The sequence below is a fragment of the Sarcophilus harrisii genome, chromosome 3 (genome assembly GCF_902635505.1).
Source record: "Sarcophilus harrisii chromosome 3, mSarHar1.11, whole genome shotgun sequence".
Classification (NCBI taxonomy): Eukaryota; Metazoa; Chordata; class Mammalia; order Dasyuromorphia; family Dasyuridae; genus Sarcophilus; species Sarcophilus harrisii.
The window spans coordinates 272,642,959-272,662,968 of record NC_045428.1 but is presented as its reverse complement, the minus strand read 5'-3'; the positions used below and the strand labels follow the sequence as shown (position 1 = coordinate 272,662,968).

General features: G+C 32.0%; 1 protein-coding gene across 11 annotated transcripts in view; it reads left to right on the top strand.

Moving 5' to 3' along the window:
* CNKSR2 (connector enhancer of kinase suppressor of Ras 2) overlaps positions 1–20,010 on the top strand; it is a 315,200-nt gene that overhangs the window by 187,010 nt on the left and 108,180 nt on the right. For 6 of the 11 annotated variants that reach the window (XM_031959496.1, XM_031959493.1, XM_031959498.1 and 3 more), the window contains 3 exons: positions 153–286; positions 5,122–5,208; positions 8,452–8,663. In XM_031959496.1, the coding sequence (XP_031815356.1) occupies positions 153–286; positions 5,122–5,208; positions 8,452–8,663 (433 nt within the window). The remainder of the gene's footprint in view (positions 1–152; positions 287–5,121; positions 5,209–8,451; positions 8,664–20,010) is intronic. The other 5 variants (XM_031959495.1, XM_031959499.1, XM_031959497.1 and 2 more) reach the window with 1 other exon arrangement.

Sequence of the window (20,010 nt, the reverse complement as noted above, 5' to 3'; positions counted from 1 at the left end):
GGATAAAAGTAACTAATTTTTTTCTTTGTGAATGCCAAACTAATTTTCTGTTTAAAAATGAACACAGTAGATGATATTAAAATTATAACCATTTTGTTGTTGTTGTGTGTTGTTGTTGTGTGTGTATGTATTTTCTTTTTCATTTTAACCAGCCTCTTATACCTAGAAGTCCCACAAGCAGTGTTGCCACGCCTTCCAGCACCATCAGCACACCCACTAAAAGAGACAGCTCTGCTCTTCAAGACCTCTACATACCCCCTCCTCCAGCAGAACCCTACATCCCCAGGTATAGAACTGAGATACTGTGCTTTGTTATGCGGCCTCTGATTCACAATAACAACTTGGAAACAAGCACATCTCTACCAAAATAATAATAATCTATGTTCCATGACCAGAATGCTCCAGATTCCCAAATTATTTTGAAGGGTTTTTTTTAATGTGGTAAAGAACATTTATAACTCATGTATACTTATAAAAAAGAGATTATGAGGCATAAGCATTTGCACATCTAACATGTCTATTTCTATTGCCTTTTTGAAAGGTGGAAAGACTTTAAACAAAGTGATTTTAGAGCACAATAGCATTGATTTTTTTAAATGTATTTTCTAAATTGACTCCATTTCCTCCATTTCCTCCATTTCACTTCCAGACTCCTGCTTGAAATTCCTGACATGTCTGGAAATAAAGCTTTTCTGCTGTGATTCATTCTGTCCTGAAGCATTCTGATATTCAAACTGGTGAAATGCTGCAGTGCAGAAAACACAGAAAGGACTTAACACTGAATGTGAATAATTGAGAGCAGTTGCAAGAATTAGCTTCCATTTTAAAAATTAACTGTATAGCACCTCAAAAACTCCATCAGACCATGAAACATGCCTTTATCCATTTCTGCGATAAAAATATTAAATAATGCAAAGATAAAGACAAATTCTTAATCTACATAATTGTGCCATGCACATCTTTCCATCCTGTCCAAAATACTAAGTGTTTCCAGAATATATGAATTGAAATCCCATATAGTAAATTAATTCTCTACTTTCTTTGACTTGCCATACTTGGATACATCAGAGATTTTTGATATGTGTATATGTTAACAATCCATTATATAGGTGATTACATTTAATATTTTTGTATTATAATCTTTATATTCTAAATTAAGTAGACATTTATTATTATAATATTCCCTCTAAATTCACCTAGTATTGAGATTCCATTATATCTGGAAGACATTTTAATTCTTCATTTGTAATATTAAACATGGGCATTAGTGACTTGGGAATTGAACAATAACTAATAATTGAACAAATTAACTTACTAGCTTTCTTCATAAGATCATTGAATCTGAAAATGGAAATAGATCTTAGTGGCAATTATCTTAGATCATACCTATACATAGTACCCAGTCATCTAAACTTCCATTTAAGACTTTCATTAATAGGAATCAAGCCATTACCTCTTGAGTCAAACTATTCCATTTTTTGATACCTCTAATCATTAGAAAAATTTTCCTTATAGGTAGACCAAATTTAGCTCTCTGTACCTTCTACCCATTGATCCTAGTTTTACCTTACATGGCCAATCAAAAGAAGGCAAATATCTCTTCTGCATTGCAACATTACAATTATTGGAAGATAGCTACTAGTCCCACCCTCATCTGTTTCTGTTTTATTTCTTCTGATAAAACATTTCTACATTCCATTATCCAACTTTCATACATCATAGCCTCAGTCCCCTATACTCCTGCTCGTCATTATCTTTTTTTAAATGTGTCACCCAAAGCAGAACATTCTGGTTGTGATCTAAATTGGGACTGTGCTTTCCTATATCCTAGACAATGATTTTCTAATGTAACCTTAAATTACTTTATAATTTTTGCTATTATGTCTCACTATTAAGTCTCACTACCTCACTATTGAGGTAGGAGAATGATTACAGGATCTTTTTCATGTGAACCTAATCATATGACCCTAACATTTCTCTTTACCTAAAAGTATAACTTAACATTTATCTATATTGAATTTCATCTTATTATGTTCTATCCTGTCATTCTATCCCATTAAAGTCATTTTTGGCTCCTATCTTAGAAAGAGTCAATTTTATTCTACTCCTTCCTATCATCTATGTATTAATTAAGCACACTTTTATTCATTTCTGTGATAAAAATGTTAAATAATGCAAAGATAACAAATTCTTAATCTATATAATTACACAACTCTCCATATTGTCCAAAAGAATAACATGTAACACTTATTGGGTTCTTTGCTGAAATCTAGGTAATCTTTATACAATATTTCTCTGATTTATACTCAAGCAAACTGTCCAAAAAGAAGTTGTCTGGCATTATCTTTTAATCATAAAGCTATACTGGCTCTTAGTAATCATCATTTCCCTTTATTAATATTTTCAAACCATCAGTTTGATATGTTTTATAATTCTTTGATTAATCAAAGTCAAGTTCATTATATGTAATTTGAAGAATTTGTTTCCTTCCCTGTTTTTTTCTTGAAAATTGGGAATTTGACTTGCTTAGGTACCATGGTACTTTTTTTTATTCTCCATGATCTTTCAGAAATCATTGAAAGAAACCCAGCAAAAATTCTCTAAGATCTTTTGCTACCCTAAGGTATAGTTCTTCTGAACCTGAGTAGAACTCATCACTAACAACCACGTGGCTTTATCTTCCTATTAATACTATGTTTATTCTGTCCTTTCCAATCCAAAAAAGCTCAAAATCATTTTGACTTCTCTTTGTCCTGTATCATCTACTCACTAATCAATAGCTCTTACTTCTTCAATTTCCCTTTTTTTAAACTAACTTAATAGCTTACTAAAAATTACCTCTACATATAACTTAATAAAACTTTCCTTTTTGTCCAAAGCACTCTTCACCAAACTCAGCTAATATTAAACATTAACACTTATTATTCTTATAGAACAATGCCACACTTTTTTATGTATCCATTACTCTAATGAGTTTATCAATTGTTTATCAATGAATTTCATGTTTTCACAGTGTCTTTTTCAATTAACCCTTTTCTTTCCAATTGAAATTGCTTTTATTTTCATATTAGAATTTCTTGAGCATTATATTTTTAAAGAAGACTTACTCTATAGAATTTTAGTTGGTAAGATATCAATTATTCATTCTCAGAAATTCTTTTAAATTTGGTGTCCAAAAATCTAAGATATGTATTAAATTCTTCTTAGTTTTCTTCTCCTTTCTCCTGAATTCTAAAATGAAGCTATCATGTTCTCCTTAAATTCTTAATTTTTTCTGCTTCAGCAGCCAGTTTCTCATTGTTAATAAACTCAAGTTCAAAATAAAACTTCCCCTTCTTCTTTTGTCTGTCTTTGGAAGGATAAAATATCATTGAGGCAAGCTAAGAATATACTCATTATTCTGCTTTTGATGGAGAAGAGCTCCAGCTGTGCATAACATCAATGTTCTTCATCATTACTATATATTGTCTTCATTCTAGACTTGTATTCTGTTTTCTGCAATGCATACACAAATGTATACACACATACATACAGACATGTATGCATAATCATACATACATATAAATATGTTTTCCTTCATGGGAACTGTAAGATGTTATGAAGAAAATATTATTTCTATTTCTCTTTCCATTGATCGTGACCCTTTCTGCCATATTCCTGCTTTAAATTCATGCATTTCCTCACATAAGCATAGCTTCTTAAGGTACAATATTACTCTGCAAGCATCGCTTCTTTATTCTGTTCTCCTGGAATAGGTGTATAGTCTTCCAGTATCACATTATTGAGATGAGTTCTGTCTTACTATGTCTTAGTGATGAGTGTGAAGTTAAATTTGCTTCCTTGCATTTGGATCTTGAGTTTATATAATTTATTATCCATATTATCCATTTTTGTTTCATGAAAAGGCATTAGATGCCATACACTAGAATATCATACAGTAAAATGTTGTACAATAAGGAATAATTAAAGTGTATTGTTCAGATATGAAGTGGGTTATCTTTTCTTCTTTGTTTTCCTTAGTTTTAGCTGAAACTAGGAATGCCAGTTTACAAAGCCATCTTCTCCAGATGAATAATTCTAACAGATTAAGTAATCAGAACTAAAATAAATGTGTTAAAAAAAAGTCAATCCTTTTCTAAAGTGACAGAATTTTTTCCCATTTTGCCTTTTCTTCCCAAGTTAAGAGTATTCTGTAAAACCAGTATATTCTCTTATTAAATAGAAGATATTTCTAACCCATGAAAACATCAATTGAAATCACTAGATTGTATGAATGTGGTGAAGCTATAAATGAGAATGAGATAACATTCACAGTGAGAGTACAATGAGAGAAAATTCTCATGAAAAATATCAAGAACTAGCCAGGGTGATCATATGGATTATATGGATCCATACACTAGTAGAATTCTTTCAAAGTAACAGATATTTCTCCAAAATGGAGAATTCACCACCTTTGACAGAATATAAAACATCTTAAATTCCAATTTAAATGAAATTAAAGTTATCATAGCCCTAGGGTAAAAATGATTGGAAGAATACATTTGTAATCCATGTTAGGTAAAATACTTTTGGTGTAACTTCTGTGCTTCTGATATATTTATCCCAGGAAAAGAAGAGAAATGCATGTGTGTTGCTCAGGTTTCTTTAAAATGGCAAACATTTGGTTCATTCATGATGAACTAGGCTATAAAGCATATTTCTAGAAACATAAAATGCAAATTTCCCGTTCTATTTTTGCTTTATTTACATGAAAATTCATGTAAGCATTATAATATAATGCATGATTTTAGACATTGTCAGATTCCTCTTCTGTGATACAACTTGAAATATGCACAATTTATATTTGGACAACTGTGAAATTTAATTACCGTTGTCTTATTTCTACTGTTTCTATTGTTAAATGATAATTAAATAGAACTAGAATATTGTTGGCACTAATACATTAAAAAAGTGAAGATCAAGAGAGTAACTGAAGTGATATTGTTATCATGGTTTTCCCTAGACCAGCTGGACAGAAGAAAAATGGGAGGCATTCAGAAAACAGATAACAACCTTGCAATTTAATTGACAACTAAGGTTCCCTGATGATCTGAGCTTCTTCCTGTTTTACTTTTTTTGTAGTTTTTCTACTCTCCTTGAATCAATTTATGATGAGCCATCTCAAGTTGGAAACCACCTTGGTTCATGGTCTTCCTTCTTATTAGACAGGTAGTAGACCATAATTATTTGATTTTTCCACATAATGTGGCTATAGTATAAGGATGGTATGAATTATCCAAAACATATCTTTCAGTTACATTTGATTCTGCTATGTCTGTAGGGATTTTAAAGCCTAAACATAAAATTTAAAAGTGAGAAGGGACCTAAAAGGTTAAATAATCTTGTATAAGCCTGAATTGTAGAGGAAGAATTTAACTTCCTTTACAGTATCCTCCCACAAAAATTTTCATAAAGCTAAATCTCTTCTCAAAGACCTCCAATGATGAGACCTCATCATAGACCATTCCATGGACTTCTCTACTTACAAAATTCTTCCCTATATTGAACTGAAATATTATTTTTATTATCCACTGATTGGTCTTAGTTATGTCCCCTAGAATCCAGAAAAAAAATAAGTCTAACCATTTTTTGTATGTGAAAATCTTTCAAATATATGAAATAGCATATCTTCTCTATGGCTATTGCCATTTCTTTCAGCTGACCATTATATGCCATACTTTCAAACTCTTTCTCTATCATAATTACCCTTTTCTGAATCAATTTCACCTTTTTTATAAGCCAATAATACTAATAATCAAAATTGATTGTGATACTTGAGATGTAGTGTGACCAAGGAAAAGAACAGTGGGAGCATCAATTCACTTCTCTTGCTATTAAAATTAGACATATTATTAATGTAAACTACAATCACCTTAGCTTTCATGGCTATCATACAGATAACTCTTATCAGACTTGCAAGTCACTATGACATCCAGGTCACTTTCATTTGAACTCTACCTGCATCAGTTTCAAACCTGTACTAGTCCAATTGAGTTCTTAAACTATATAGTGGAATACATATATTCATCTATAGATAAACAAATGGTTAAATATGAAGACTTTTAATGAATATTTTAAGTCAGTTGAAGTATCAGTACTCTAAGAATGAGAGCTATATGGAAGATGCATATCAATTTACCCAAGACTAGTGCTAAGGAAAATAGATAAAAGAATTATTTTTGCTTTGTAATACTTCTAGGATTCAAGAACTTTTATTGATTATTCTAAAAGACCTAAAAAGGCAAAAGTAATTTCCATTTATTAAAAAAATAACACATAGTTCTTCTAGTGGACCTGAATAGTACCAATAAATTTTGTTTTTCAAATCTGGACAGTATCAATAGTTATTGGGGTCAGTAGACATCCCTAACTATATATCTGAAGATTTCTATAAACTTCATGTATCCTCAAACTTGAGCAATGAAGTAAACTTCTTTTATATATAGAATAATAATTAATTTAAACAGCTGATTTCAACAAACTCTTTTTACCATTCAAAACATATTTAGACTTGTGTTTTTGATTCAAACTTTATAATAGAGAATATCATCTTATTCTTATGTCATTTGTTCATGTCATTGTTTGGGATCCATTATTTAAAGAATCACGAAGAAAAAAAATAACTGATATTTGACAAGGAACAAATGTGTTTTCATCTATAATCCATATGTTCCTAAAAGTATACCTCTCTGCTATTTTTATCCATTGTCTCTTGTTCTAACCACTGGAACAAAGTTCCACAATATTATTCATCTTCATTGTAATATCACCTTTGATACTAGAAGAGATCCATCATGTTATTTCCTACTCTCCATACCTGCTTCCAGTCTTCTCCATTTAAATACTTCTATTTCACTTAGATAATGCATAATTTCAAGTCCTCTCACTATCTTTCTCATCCTTTTCTAGATGTATGTCATTTTGCCAATGTTTATTTCCTAAAATGTGGTGTCCAGAACTGAATATAGTGCTATATTCATAGTCAATATTGTCAAACTAAGGAAGACAAAGCAGATTAAGATAATCAGCTACCTTCATTCTGGACATTATGTATTTTAATGTATCCTAGAATAGCATCAAATTTTTGTCTGAAATCTTTTTATCTTAATTATTATCCTATCTATAGGCCCCCTATCCTGTACTTATAAAATTGTTTTTTTAAAAAAAAATTAGAACTTTATAGTTATCTCTATTAAATTTCATCTTAGTATCTTCTATTCATTTTTCTAATATATTGAGATCTTTGAGCATCCTGATTTTGTCATTCACCACATCAGTTATCTTTTCCAGCTTTGTGTCATTTATTAACTTCATAAACATAGCACTTCCACCTTCACCTAAGACAATGGTAAAACTATAGAATAGCACAGGACTAATGATGGAACTCTACACTGATCCTCTGGTGTTTTTCCTTCTATACTGACATTTTCATTCAATATTAATTTCAAATCCATATAACAATATTATCAACCAGTCTATATCTCTCCATTTTGTCCACAAGGAAACGTGAGATTCTTGGTCAAATGACTTTCTAAAATCTATGTCTGTCATTCCTTTGATATGCTTTCTAATAACCCTCTCAAAAAAAAAGATAATGCGGTTATTTGGCTCAATGTGATGAACAATTCCCTTTCAAAATGATTCACAAATCACCACGTTGCTAAAATATTTTAGAACTCTGCCAGAAATCAAATCTTCCTAATTTAACAAACTGAAAGTTGGAGGAACACATTTTCTTTCCCTTTCAATAACTGGAATATTTTTCCTTTTCCAGTTCTGTGACTCTTCTTTCATTTTCTATTATTTTTTTTCAAAGAAGGACACACATTTAATACTAAAGAAATTTAGATGGTACCTTATTTAATGAATTTCAAAAATCACATGATCCTTTGATATGGTTGTTAATATGCTTTTTGGAATCTTAAATAAAATAATAGAAATATAAGTGGGACTGAATCTAGGTCAAAATTGGCAGATCTATAGAATTATATTTAAAGATTTTGAAGCTGTGCTAATACTGATTTTAAAGTTTCTTTTTAATTTTCTTGATCATAATAGTGCATTCTTATTCCTAAAAATATGATTTGCCGTGTATGAAGGAAAAACATAGAAGCAGGCTTGATAAGACCTTAGTTCCAATTCTATTTCAAGTACCTTCTAACAGAAACTGGAACAAATTATTTTACTTCTCTAAGCTTTAGATTACTCCATCTTAAAATGACTATAATACTTTCCCTATCTACCTCATAGGGTTGTTCTGAATTTTAGAGCATGTATTATGAAAAGATTTTGAAAATTGTGAAGCTCTTTATAAATGAAAGATATTTTTATTTTTTTTTCTCTCAACTCCTTTCACCTTCTTTTTGCTCTTTTTCCAAAATTCCATTTCATTCTGCCTCCTTCCCACCCCAGGGATGAAAAAGGAAACCTTCCCTGTGATGATCTCAGTAGGCACCTAGTGGGCAAGCCAGTGCATAAGGGGTCCGAATCTCCAAATTCATTTCTTGACCAGGAATATCGGAAGAGATTTAATGTGGTGGAAGAAGATGCAGTTTTATATTGCTATGAATATGATAAAGGAAGATCAAGTAGTCAAGGAAGAAGAGAAAGTACTCCAACTTATGGTAATTTTTTAAAATTCTCTCTAAATTTTGGTAGGCATGTATTCTCAGACTCATTGAAAACATTGATTTTGGAGGTTTGGACAACTTTTGAGAGTTAGATAGCTTATCCATTTTAATACAACTGTTCTGCTGTTGGTTTTATTTTCTTTTGTCAGACATCATTTATTCCACCAAGTGAGAAACATGAGCTATAAATGAAATGATGAGTTAATCATAATAGTTCCTAAAAGCACCTATTTTCCATCACTAGAAATATGTGTAGATAGAAGAGATTTAACCTAGGATTTTCTCTACATCTTAAAGCATTGTCTGGAATCAGGAGATCCAAAATCAGAGCAATTTAAACTTTCATCTGTTCTGAATTCTTTTTTTTAAAGGAACCCATTAAATATACAAAAGAATGTAATTATTCATACTTTTTGTTTTGTTTTGGAGAAATGCTATTAAAAAGGGCTTAAGATTTGTCTTTTAATCATACATACAAGTATTTAAAATCCATTATGTGGCTGATCTTACCCTAAATCCTAGATTCATGTCAACTCTTTCATGAATGTTCCAAGATTTGCTAAAAATTTATTGAAATTAAGATGCTTAGAGGAAATGTGTAATCATTTAAATAGAAAGTTGTCCAATACTTAATGAAATTAGGGACTTCTTTGAGCATTCCTACTCCATTATGTCTCAAGGATGTTATGATCCTCTCTTGAAGTGCTTGAGAAAAACCTAAAATCAGCATCATTCAAGCAATACATATATGTATAACTTTTTTTTCTTAAAATATAATATGTCACAAAAGATACTTAAAACTACAAAAGGAAACAGAAGAGCCTTTTAAAAATATAGTAAATTCTTAGATTTTTACATCTTTTGGGGATCTGCCTGTTGAGTAAAAACAACTAAGGAATTTGTGCAAAGCTGTGTCTAAAGGATGGAAAGTACAAATAGTAATTTTTTAACTTCTCAAGTCTATATAATAGAAAACAAATTAAAGTTTTGTGGAATTTGCTAGAGTATAGCTTTGTTTTAGTATTCTAGATTTCAAAATTATTGACTCAAAAAAGAACTCAGAAGAAATGTTTGTGGAATTAAAACATGGTTTTAAACCTGAGATTTTCTTGAAATCTTAGATGATTATTAAGTTAATTCATATGCTTATTTTAAATGTTAGTAAAGAATTCTATCATATATATATATATATATATATTAGACCATTTTCCCCCAAAACCATTGCATCATGTTCTGTGATGCTGTTATGTCATTCTTCTAAAGAGAGTGAGGATTTGACATGTAGTCTTAAAAAAAAAAAAAAAAAACTCACCTCCTCTATACTGTTTTACTAAAGTTTATAAATTGTCTCATATTAGCCACAAATTAATAATATATAGTTTTAAAATGTGCATTTTAGGCCACTAAAGTTTAAAGCTGCACCCAAACTTTTGAGACATCTAATATGATTTTTTTTTCCTGATTACTGATAGATACCAAATAAGCAATAATGACATTTCCTTCCCTGTTCTGAGGAATGCTATCTCTATGGATCTATATTCCTCTCTTCCCCCAACCAGATGCACACATACATCTTGCCCCATCAAATAAGATAAACTTTAGTTAGATATTGGTAGGGAAAGGATCACAAGGTTAAATCCTCCAGTGAGTGTTCATACTGGGAACAAAAGTTATTGATCCTGTCTAAGGAAGAGAACACACATTCTGACAATAAGCATAATTCCCTCCAGATGAAGACATTCATAATTATAACCTGACTTAGCATACTCTTTTCTCTTTGTGCCCTTAAAAATCTCTCCAGACCAGGCTATGTCCACACCAGAAGATGTGTAGACTTTACTTAAGAGCTATAGACCTACTTGCAATGGCCATTCTCTTCTCAGCTCTGGCTGATAGAAACCTTGATTTCATTCATTCATGGGATTTCCATTTTTTTAGTCTTTGTCTAAATTGTCAGACACCAAGTTACCTACCCGCCTTTAAGTTTTTTCAATTATCCTAATAACAATAACTTTCTATACAGACTGCCCCCAACGATATTAAATCTCAATAATGCACTAAGATTTTTGGGAACCCAGCAATGCTATGAAGAACACATATACACGCAATCATTTTTTATCTTCGGTTATACATCCTCTGAGTCTTTCCTAATTCAATTTGATTATACAGCCATTTATTAAGCGAATGCTAACATGGTGTTGTTGCAGTAGAATAAAAATTTTAAAGGGACAAATTTTACCCTCAAACAACTTGTATTCATATGGGAGAGTAAGAACTAAGGAAGACACACAGAAATTACTGATAAAAGGAAGAATGAGATAAGCAAAAAGACAATCCAAAGTCCAAATGTCCAAAGACAAATTTTATGAGGAACAACTCACTATTTATAATAGATGTTCAAGCCAATTGTGTGTATATATTACAATTCTGCTGGTCGTAAATATTTGACTAGTAATATCAAAATCTTTTTGACATATTTACCCCTTTGCTCATTTGGCCAGCTTGGTGATTGCTATGTCTTCTCCATATTCCCCTTTCTCTCTTTTCATTGTATGATCTTAAAGCTCCCCTGAAATCAGTTATTTACTCCTTCTCTACAATTTGCTAGGCTGAGCTCATTATCTCTCTTCCATACCAATAGTTCTCAAAGCTATCTCCATTTTCCATATTTGCTTTCATGGCTAAGAGATTAATTTTGATCAATCCAAAGGAAAGCAGTTGTGCTTACCACTCTGGATCTAAAGCATAGCCTAACAATTTTTGTCACTAACCTCTTGGCTCATATTAGACATAAATTTTAAAATATGCAATTTAAAAATATACATTTTAGGTCACTAAAGTTTAAACCTGCACTAAGACTTTTAGAATACCTAATACAATTGTCCTACTGTATTCTTGCCCAATTAACAGTGATCTACCTTCAAAACTGGGGATAAGAGAAATCAAACTGGTCTTGACATCTTTACCAATAGACATTTAAAAGACAAAAAAAAATATGTACAGAGACCTCAAAAATCTTGATTCTATATACAAGACAGTCTGAAGAGATGAGGCTGGGTTTAACTTCAAGCAGGTACAAAGTCAAGAGCCAAACAGCTTGATTCACAAAAAGTCCTATCCAAATCATAACAGCAAATCCTTCTATCTCAGAATATTTTTTTCAGAATTTCAGCATATCTCAGAATCAAATATATAAGAGAAACAGATGCATGTCTAAATAAATGATCAGTAGATAATATCTTTATTAATATCCTATAAGCCTTTTCTTGTGCTAATTTTGATTCATATTTTCACTGTTTATGGGAGTACCTGATGCAGTAGATAGAATTCTGGGCCTGCCTGGGTTTAGAAAGACTCATCTTCCTAAATTCAAATCTGGCCTTAGCAAGCTTCTAACCATGTGATCCTGGGCAAGACACTTAAACATATTTGCCTCAGTTTCCTTATCTGTAAAAAGAGCTGAAGAAGGAAATGATAAATTACTCCAATATCTTTGCCAAGAAAACCCCAAATGGGGTCATGAAAGGTCAGAACAAGACTGAAAACAACTGGACAAATTTTTTTTTTATGATATTAAATTTTGAAGTTTTTTCCCTATGTATTTCTATTCCTGAAAAGAAACTTAAGGTAAGAGCTAAAGAATCAGCTTCCCAAAGCATAGGTCATGTTCAAGTTTTATTTCTAACATTTATTGACCATATGATCCTGGGTAAGTTAACTTAACTCTTTAGTATGCCAACCAATTCTAATAATATTATAACTTACAAAATAATGCCAATCTCCGTTGGTAGAGAGAATTTCCTTACCATTGAAATCACAAGTCCAGTTGAAACCATCCTTCTCTTTGTATTGTCATCAAACATAAGTAATATATTTTGAGGCTGTTAGACTGCTGCAACATTATGCCAAGTAACTTTTATGACAGCTAGGTGACACAGTCAATAGAGTCCTGTATCCACAGTCAAGAAAACCTGGGTTCCAGCCCAACCTCAGATTTTTATTAGCTTTGTGACCCTAGTCAAATCACTTAATCTCAATTTTTTTTTCAACTATGAAACAGAGGTAATGATAACAGCATTTACATGCCTGGATCTTGTGAGGATCAAATGAGATAATATATGTCAATCATTTAGCATAGTACCTAAAACATGATTAATCAATAATTGCTTATGAGAAGTGGGAAACTCAAATGTATCTAAAAGCAGCAGAATCTGATGGATGAGGTAAAACTCTGGTGGGATATTGAAAATTTAGTTAATTATTTAACTAGAAATAATAGTAAGAGACATATAAGATATCATCCCTCACATTGGAGTACTTAAAACATCAGGTGAGTCCCATCAAGAGGGTGCCAATGACAACAAAATTCTGATATATGTAAAAGTAATGACAAGAAAATTGCTAAAGAGAACTACCAAAACTTAATTGTAAGAAAGTCTCCAAAGTGAGGCTTAACTTAGATATTAACTGTTTTATCTACACAATTCAACCAAACACTGAAAATGAAGTATATCCCTATTTCCTCCTTACTCTACTAATTAGAATTTCATTGGATGTGATGAATTGAGAAGGCAAAATAATATCAAATTATATAATAATATATACTAATCAGATTTCCTAATTTCAAATCTTACATGAACTCAGTAGCTGCACATACTACCCAAGAGACCTATGGCAAGTCATTTAACCTCTCGGGGACTGTTTCCTCTTCTATTAAAAAAAAATGAGGATATTGGACTTGGTGACTTCTAATTTCCCTTCTAGGTCTAAATTCATGATCTTATGAATATTCTCTGAGCTAAATCATGCCATTATTTTCAATAATATTCTTGGAGCTTATTCTGTTCCAGTTCTGTTTTAGGTAGGATCTTCAGGCTAGAGTAAGATATGCCTAAAATTTTTGATTGTATGACATAAGAGAAATTGGCACAACTACCCGGCATGACACCCTCTTATCAGAGAAAGTGCTATGCTCTATGAGCAAAGCAGAATTGAATTAGCTCAGAAGGAATGTGTGATATGCAAAGTTGGAGAAACCATCCAAAATGTTCATAGGGACAATTTGTGTCCAACATAGGGCAGAGAATTTTGGGCTCATACTGGTCTGATCAGCCTCAATTGGGACACACTGTAACAAAGACTCTAACATAGTGATGGCATTTTGATTCTCTTCAAAAAGGAAGGACAACAACCAACCAAAGCTTTGTAAGGGAAAAAGGTAAAATGAGAGATTCCCTAGTATTGGAGCCTTTTTTCATACCTACATAATTTATATTAGATGCCATCAGAGGTCATCCAGATTTTCAGGGGAAAATATAAGAAGAATTTGTTTTTAAATATAAAAGATATGAGAAATACCTATTTAGTGATAATTTTCTGTCAGGATCTCTATAGGCAGAGATCCTAGGAAACGGACCAGCAGCAAATAAATTTCTTGATAATAGCCATCCTTTTCAGGGCTTATGTTAACACAGATCTTCATTTTCATTCTAAATAACCAAAGACTGAAATTAAATTTACTGTGTGTTATTGAACAAACATGAAATGGCATCCAAATCATCCTTCTAGCAAATGTGTAATGTATATGACAATTTATCCACAAGTAAGTGTAATAAACCTAAATGAATATAAATTTAAGTAAGAGTATGTTCATTTCTCCTTAAGTTTATGCAATGTACCTTGGGGCATCATAGACATTTTAACTTTGATTCATAAATGTGTTAGAAATTCAGAAAGAAAATAGTGGTTTGAAGTATTTCCTTTTCTAGTAATAATTGGCTTTATATTTTCCATTAATTCCTTAGTAGTAAGTTGGGTTCTTAGAGGTACTGTCTAGTAGACACTAGTGTACTACAAAGTATATAGTAAGGTTTTCGTTATCTTATCTCTTCCTGAAAAACTAACCAAAATGAAAAATTATCCTGCTTAATTCTTTCCATAAATGCTTGCTAACATGTAGGCATAGATGAAAGCCAAGACAGATGAGTACAAAGCAATAGCTAAGGTAATTGCTCATTACATACCATAGCCACTAGGAATACATTCTTTTCTCGTTTCTTTTCTCTTTACCTCCATTTTTTTTCTGTTATTTAGTCTCTTTCATAATTCCTTCTTCTCACTTCATCCTGCTTTGAGTCTCCTCCCTTTAAATATTTTCTATTTTTCAATTTCCCAGTTTAAACCTGAGGCCTTTTAGGAGGACCCAGTAGTGTCTTTAAATACCAATATCAGTACTCCATGGTGAATAAGTTTATAAGAGCATAGATTTAGAACTGGAAATTCTTGGCCCTTGAGCTTAATTGCAAACTCATTGGCTATAATAGTTAATGTTCACCTTTTAATCCTTGCCTGGGTCTGTTTAGGACCAGAGCCAATGTTTTTACTGTTGTTCCAGCCACTAGTTTAAGAATTCTAAGATGTCATTTATTTTGACCCCTTTATTTTATAGGAAATCAAGGCCCACAATAATTAAAAATGATATGAGTAGTAAATGGGCAGAGCCTGGATTTAAATTCAATTTAGCATTGTACTACACCAGGCTGTCTATTGCAATGAATTGGAATTTAAATAGATTTTGATGACTAAATTAGCAAAAGTGCAGCAGGTGATATTTAGAATAGGGACTCAGAAAAAAAATCAAGAAGAAAAAAAATATCATTTGGTTTTCAAAGATAGCATTAGTATTGCCACAAAAAAAGTGTTAAGGATGGGAGGACAAAAGATATTCCTTTAAAACCGGCTATATCTTATCCCAGTTTATATCTTATTGTATTTGCTAATGCCCCAAAGCTGCTGCTTTCAAAATTTATGACACCAGTAAACTAAAAATGAATCATTTGGGAAGACGTTGAATCCATTTACTATGAAAGCCTTTCTTCTCTATCCCACTTGCAGGCATTCACACTACTTTGGAAATTCACCTAAAGACAGTCACAATTGGTCAGTTGCCTTTGGGAAGAAATTGGACATTGTTTATAGAAAAAACCTATTTCCGTCCAAACAAGTATTGATTGAAAGCTGAGTCAGAACTCTTCCTTGATTTATTAAAAACTTCTAGACCTCAGTATGACAACTACTAATTGAGAAAACGTATTATGATAGAAAATTATAATAAATTAAGTAAAGATTTTTAAATGCATTTGTCTTGTATTCATCACAATTGTACCCACATATATTTAAAAAACAGCAACGTGCAGGGCATTATTCAATCCTTATGAGGTATGTTTCTCTAGATTAGAGGAATGTCTACAAATAAAGTCCTTTTTGGTCTTCACAGCAAGCTGTTTCTTAGCTGCATATTAGTCTATACTGAAGAAATGCTACCTATTTTTTTCATTTGAGTTGTTTTGACAGCAGAATATCAAATGCCATTTTCCCTTCATACATATCAATTGCTGGATGCTTTAAAATATATATATATATATATATTTTCAGCATTCAAATTGGATTATCTTAAATGTTTAAGAGAGGAAAGACAGCATTATATAGTGGGTAGGATATTAAACTTAAGAGACAGCAAAATTTGGGTTAAAATCCTACCTCAGACACTGTGTAACACTGGGCAAATCTCTTAAGTTTTCTGTGCTTCAGTTTTCTCATCTGTAAAATGAGAGTACTGGATTCAATGGCTATTAAGGTCCTCTCCAGCTCTAAAGCTACTGTCCTATGGGTTTCATCTAGGCTAGAGTATAGGACACTTCATTACCGATTCTTAGCACTCTGTTCCAGAGATATTCTATCTCTCCCACCTCATCTACCACTTTACTGTGTCTTGGAGAGCAGGGAAATTATAGTAGCCCAGTAACATATTCCAAATTTATCACTGTGTCAAGTAGATCCAGTCAAGTCCTATTTTATTCCTGATTCAAAAGCATATCACATCCTGTTCTCTATGATTTTGAAACTATGTAATCTTCACTAACAGAAAAGGTGGTGGAGAGTTGAAAAGAGTTATGAAGCACCATTTTGCAGAAAAGACAAAGAGAGTATCTGGAGGCCAAAATTTGCAAATTAAGTAGCATTTACCTTTTTAGCTGTTGCAAACCTGGGATTGAAATGCTTTCACCAAATCACTAATGGGGCAATATGAGCCCAGGCAACTGAGCTCCAGACTCAGGTCCCTCAGTTGTAAAATTGGGCTCCTGATACTTTCACTGCCTAGCTTGCAGGACTGTGACAAAAATCAAATAAGATAATGCATGTAAAATGCTTTCCTGCTGTAAAGTGCTCCAAAGATATAAGGAGCAAGTAATAACTCTATATTTTTACATATTGCCTTTTAATCAGGGTTATTTGGTTAGTAAAAACAGTTCTAGGACCAGATATGACAGTAATGGTCAATGCACAAAATGTGAACAATGCAGACAGTTGTTAGAAAAGCAATTTCATAACCCGCAGTTGTCCACCAGGTGGTAGACAAAGCTGAGGTCATGCCTTAGTACAGAAAGTTAAAAAAAAATACCTTCAAGAAGAAAGTACCTACTATTTCCAGGAGGGAATAATTTTCATTTTTTCCTCAAATAGTCCTTCATTTTGGAGGAAAAAAATATCTAGGCCATTTCTTCAAATTATTTCCATCCTGCAGGGTGCTTCCTGGGAAACTAACCTTATATCTATTTCATAGTTCCCCTCAGCAAGGCCATGAAGGCCAGGTCATAGCAACTGAACAATTAAGGGCTGCATAAAGTAAAAGGAAGAGCCCCAAGGAGACATGAACAATATAGAATGCTCTGATCAGACTTTCAAAGTCTCTCCCAGAAGCAAGTTCTTTCTTGGCCTCTGGACCTCACCAATTTAGTCTCAGACATCTGTAAACAATTTACTAACCTACTTTTAGGCTCTCTCTCCCTTTTGACAATAAAATAATGGCTAGAAAGAAAGAAGGTAAATAGAAATTCCAAAGAGAAAATTTTCACAAGATAACTCAATTCAAGAGAGAAAACGTGTCATCAAAATTAAAGAAATGAATTTTAAGAAAAGATCTTTTTGTTAGGTGTAGGGAAACTTTATGTAAGATCTGATAGAAAATAAAATATTAGGACTGAAAACAATGCAACTATTAAAAGACATAATAACTATCCAACATGTTAATCATGTTAAATGTGAGGATCAGAAGTTCTGCTCTCACTAGTAAACAGGAAGAGAAAATTCTTCTATCAAAACATCATTTACAATCAATAGTTAGAGTCTAAGTTATCAGTAGTATGATGCAGATGCAGAGCCCCATTCTCCTTCTCCAGCTTGAAGGGGTTCAGCTATCTTTTGTTCCCTAAATTAGACTGCCTCAAAGAATAATACTTCCTGACCTTTCTGAGAACTAAAACTTTTCCCTATTTCAAACTCTGACTTATTAGTAAATATAATTACTACTGATTGAGAAAATATAGTATGAAAAAAATTTTTTTTAAATTAAGTAAGGCTTTTTAAATGCATTTGTTTTTTATTCATTACAATTGTATCCACGTATATTTGAAAAACAGCAGTACATATCTGTGCAAGACGTTATTCAATCTTCATGAGGTATGTTTCCCTATTTATTATACTAAGTCACACTGCATATTTTACTGGCTAAATAAAGACAAGATGATAGTGCTTAGTGGGTGAAAAAAGTGAAATTTCAAATGCCTTGCTATAACAACAGCCGCAGGATGTCCTCAGAACTACTGAGTGGAGATATGCTTTTAAAAAATGTTGCTATTTTTGTGCCATAACATGACCTCTCCGGCAATCTAGTAAATCCTAAGGACCTCTTCTCAGAACAATGAATAAATGGCTAAAACAAAATGCATAAATTTATAAAAGAAACCAAATATTAAATACAGTCAGTTTTTTTAAAAAGATACACATGCACAAATTCATGGATCCCCACTGCTTTCACAACATCAAGACAATTGTGTTATGAAAATTTGAAGTTACAAAAGACCTCCAGCCGTTTCCTTTTTGTAAGAGGCTGCTAATGCTTCAATGGACAGAGCAATGGACCTAGAGTCAGAAAGTTTGGAGTACAAATCAACTTCAGATACATACTAACTTTGTGATCCTCAGCATTGTTTGCCTCAATTTCCTCATCTGTAAATTTTGTACCTACCTTCTACGGTATAAGGATCAATTGAAATAATAGTTGGGAAAGTAAAGAAAGAAAGAAGGAAGGAAAAAAGGAAGGGAGGGAGGAAGAGAAGCACAAAGGAAAGAAAGAAGGGAGGGAGGAAGAAAGAAAGAAATCCTTGGCATAGTGCCTTGCACAAAGTAATTAATATATAAATGCTCATTCCCTCATCTCTTGTCACCTGGCAAAGCATCAAAAATTTATAGCAGAAAGAGATCTCAGAGGTTATTGTATCCACTCCCCTCATTTTAGAGAGTAGAAAAATAAAGCCCATGAAAATTAAATGACTAGCCCAAAGTTACTCAGGGAACAAATGACAAGCAATAGTCAGGATTTGAACCAAGTGCCTATGTATGTCTCCTTTAACTAGGAAAATCTAACAGGGACAACTTGCCTTTATATTTTATAGCATTATTGATGTTCACTAGGGGAAAATAAAGCCCCTCATGTTGTAAATTTGCTTAGTTATAAATTTGATGAAATGTCTTTTAGATTATCCTGCATTTCTGTAGTAAATAAATAAATCTTTCTATCATAAGCCCTTGTGGGAAAGGGTTCATTGAGAGGAAAATCTCCATCAAAACTTTGCCCAATTAAATATAGTCTAAATAATAATAGTCTAAATTAAATATAGTTTAACTAAAATAGTCTAAACTAAAAGTTCTTTATGTCTCTAAAGTTTGACTTATTTCAGAAAAGTATCATGTCATGTATTACCCATGGATGAAAAAAAAAATAATATAACTTCCCGGGTGAAATAGAGATGCATAACACACACATAAAGACACATATATGAGCACACACAAAAAATGTCCATGGATGGATAGATAGATACATAGACAGATACATAGATTGACTTATAGATGGATGGATAGGTAGCTAGATAGCTGATAGATAAGACAAATGTATAAACACATATACATATATGTATGTATACATACATATATTAGCAGTTCTATTTTGTTATATATGTTCAAGTATATGTAAATGTATGTACATATATAATTTCTATGTGTATTAGAACCAGACAAGATATTTGAAATCCCTAATTGAGGCTTGCAATATATTTTCCAGTAGAAGAAAAAGATAATGTATTACAATTAATTGTGTTAGGATTAGTTGAAGGAATCCTATCCTATTACTGCTATATTTGAGATGCATTATAGTTTAAGTAGAATTTTATTCTTTAATCTAGAAATCTCAACACTATCCATATATTTTTTCCATGGAAAAAGA